The sequence below is a fragment of the Calidris pugnax genome, unplaced genomic scaffold (genome assembly GCF_001431845.1).
Source record: "Calidris pugnax isolate Ruff unplaced genomic scaffold, ASM143184v1 scaffold34, whole genome shotgun sequence".
Classification (NCBI taxonomy): Eukaryota; Metazoa; Chordata; class Aves; order Charadriiformes; family Scolopacidae; genus Calidris; species Calidris pugnax.
In genome coordinates, this window is record NW_015090771.1 from 2,906,845 (window position 1) to 2,908,695 (window position 1,851).

At 50.4% G+C, this 1,851-nt stretch overlaps 1 protein-coding gene across 1 annotated transcript in view; it reads right to left on the bottom strand.

Annotated features, from left to right (window-relative positions):
- SLC39A8 (solute carrier family 39 (zinc transporter), member 8) overlaps positions 1-1,602 on the bottom strand; it is a 25,220-nt gene extending 23,618 nt beyond the window's left edge. Inside the window, exon 1 of the mRNA XM_014940557.1 lies at positions 1,392-1,602. Coding sequence (XP_014796043.1) covers positions 1,392-1,574 — 183 coding nt within the window. The 5' untranslated portion in view covers positions 1,575-1,602. The remainder of the gene's footprint in view (positions 1-1,391) is intronic.
- Between the last annotated feature and the right edge of the window lie 249 nt (positions 1,603-1,851).

Here is a 1,851-nt window from a genome sequence, read left to right on the forward strand (position 1 = left end):
CTTTTTTTTTTTTTCTTTTTTTTTTTTTTTTTTTTTTTTTTCTTTTTTTTTTTTTTAAAAAAAAGCATTTTTTTTTTTTTTTTTTTTTTTATTTCCTCTGTAGCTCGTGCCAAAACCTGTGTACGAGGTCTACGTGCAGAGGGAAAACCTGAAGGACTACAGAATCTACTCATTTCTATCCCCTTTTAAAGAAAGCTTCTTTTCATAGCCACATTCAACACTGTAAACTTGTATTTAGCATGTGTGGCTGCAAATGTTTATGTTTTTAATACACTGTGTTGGAACAGTGTTCAATTTGTGAGATTTGAAAGCAGTGATTCTGGCAAATACTGCCATGCTTATACTGAATACTACATTGATTTCAGTAGCATTAGCTCTCACTTAAACCTCGGGTGAGGTTAAAGACATTAGAATTGTACTCTTCCTAAAAGAAAGGGAGCTTATGGAAGGTTTGTCTCCTTCATGGAGTAAGCAAAAGAGCTACTACTATAAATGTTAAAAAAAAATTCTCAAGGTCCCTAGAACCATGCCTCTTCTGTTTCTTAGGAGGTTGAACCAAACCTCAGCAGTCATCCCTGCTTTCCTTTTCATGACTGACTTTGTGTCCTTGATTCCTGAGCATAAGGAAACCACCACGCTCAAAATTCCCCTTCAAGAAAACAAACTTAGTCTGGGACACTACAAATACATGAAATTACAGAGACTTTAAAAAGTAGCATTGAGGTCTGAGTTCTGCATAGAGACACTAAACAGAGTAACACTTTTCATGAAAACTGGTATTCCAATGATATTCAGTAAATTAAACATCATTTTAAACAGCTTTCAGTAGATGCATTGATGGGCGCACACTCTGCACTCAACTTAGAAGATGTGAAAATTTCTGAAAAAAAGTCTCTTTACACAAGTAGACCTGTCTATAATCAAGTTTGTGTTATCACATGACAACTGTATTTTAACAAGTACTGAAGGCTTGTTTATACAAGTCTCAGAGGGAAACACTAACTGATTCTCATACGCTTGTTGCTGTTGCCCAGGTGTTATTTACCCAGGAGAAGCGCCAGTTTAAGAGCTGAGCCATGAAGGGGTAGAGCTAATCGCACGGGCAGCCCCGCACGGCAGTGACGGATCACTGACGGATGGCACTTTTCCCCCCTGCCACAAACTGCTCTCACCAGCGGACCGGTACCTTTCCCGAAACTCGGCCCAGCGTCTCAAGAGAACTTTGTTCCCTCCCTCTCTCCCCGCTTCACCGTGAGGAAACACGACGGCGAGGCGATTTAAGAAACTAAGGAGCTGCTCACCCGCCTCGGCGCCCCCTGGTTCCTAGACGTGTGTTTTCAAGCCCAGCCCTTACCGCCGCACCCGGACAAACCCCGCTCCCGCCGCGGTACCTGGTTGTAGTGCAGGTGGGTGAGCGGCAGCACCGCGTCCAGGGCGGGCGCGGCGCCCAGCTGCCGCAGCAGCGCGGAGAGCTGCCCGGCCGACAGGCTGTGGTTGGACCCGAAGACGCGCAGCACGTCGTCGGCGAAGTTCGCCGTGGCGGAGGCGCTCCGCGCCCCCACGCGTGAGAGCATCTCTAGCCCCGCGGGACGCGTCGAGTGCCGTCGCTGAAGGAGCAACACGTCGCAACCCCTCCGGACCGCCCTCCCGCCGGCACCGCCTCTGGCCGTGCCTGCCGCCCGGTCCGCTCCGGCCCCTCCCCGGGGGGCGTCGTGGGGAGACGGGGCGGGCGGCAGCGCGGCTCCGGACGGGGCGGGCCGGAGCGGTGCCTGCCTTTCGGTCCCCGCCCCGCTGTCAGGCTGCCGACCGAGCGCCCGTCGAACCGGGGCTGAGGGCAGCGGCGGGGCCGTT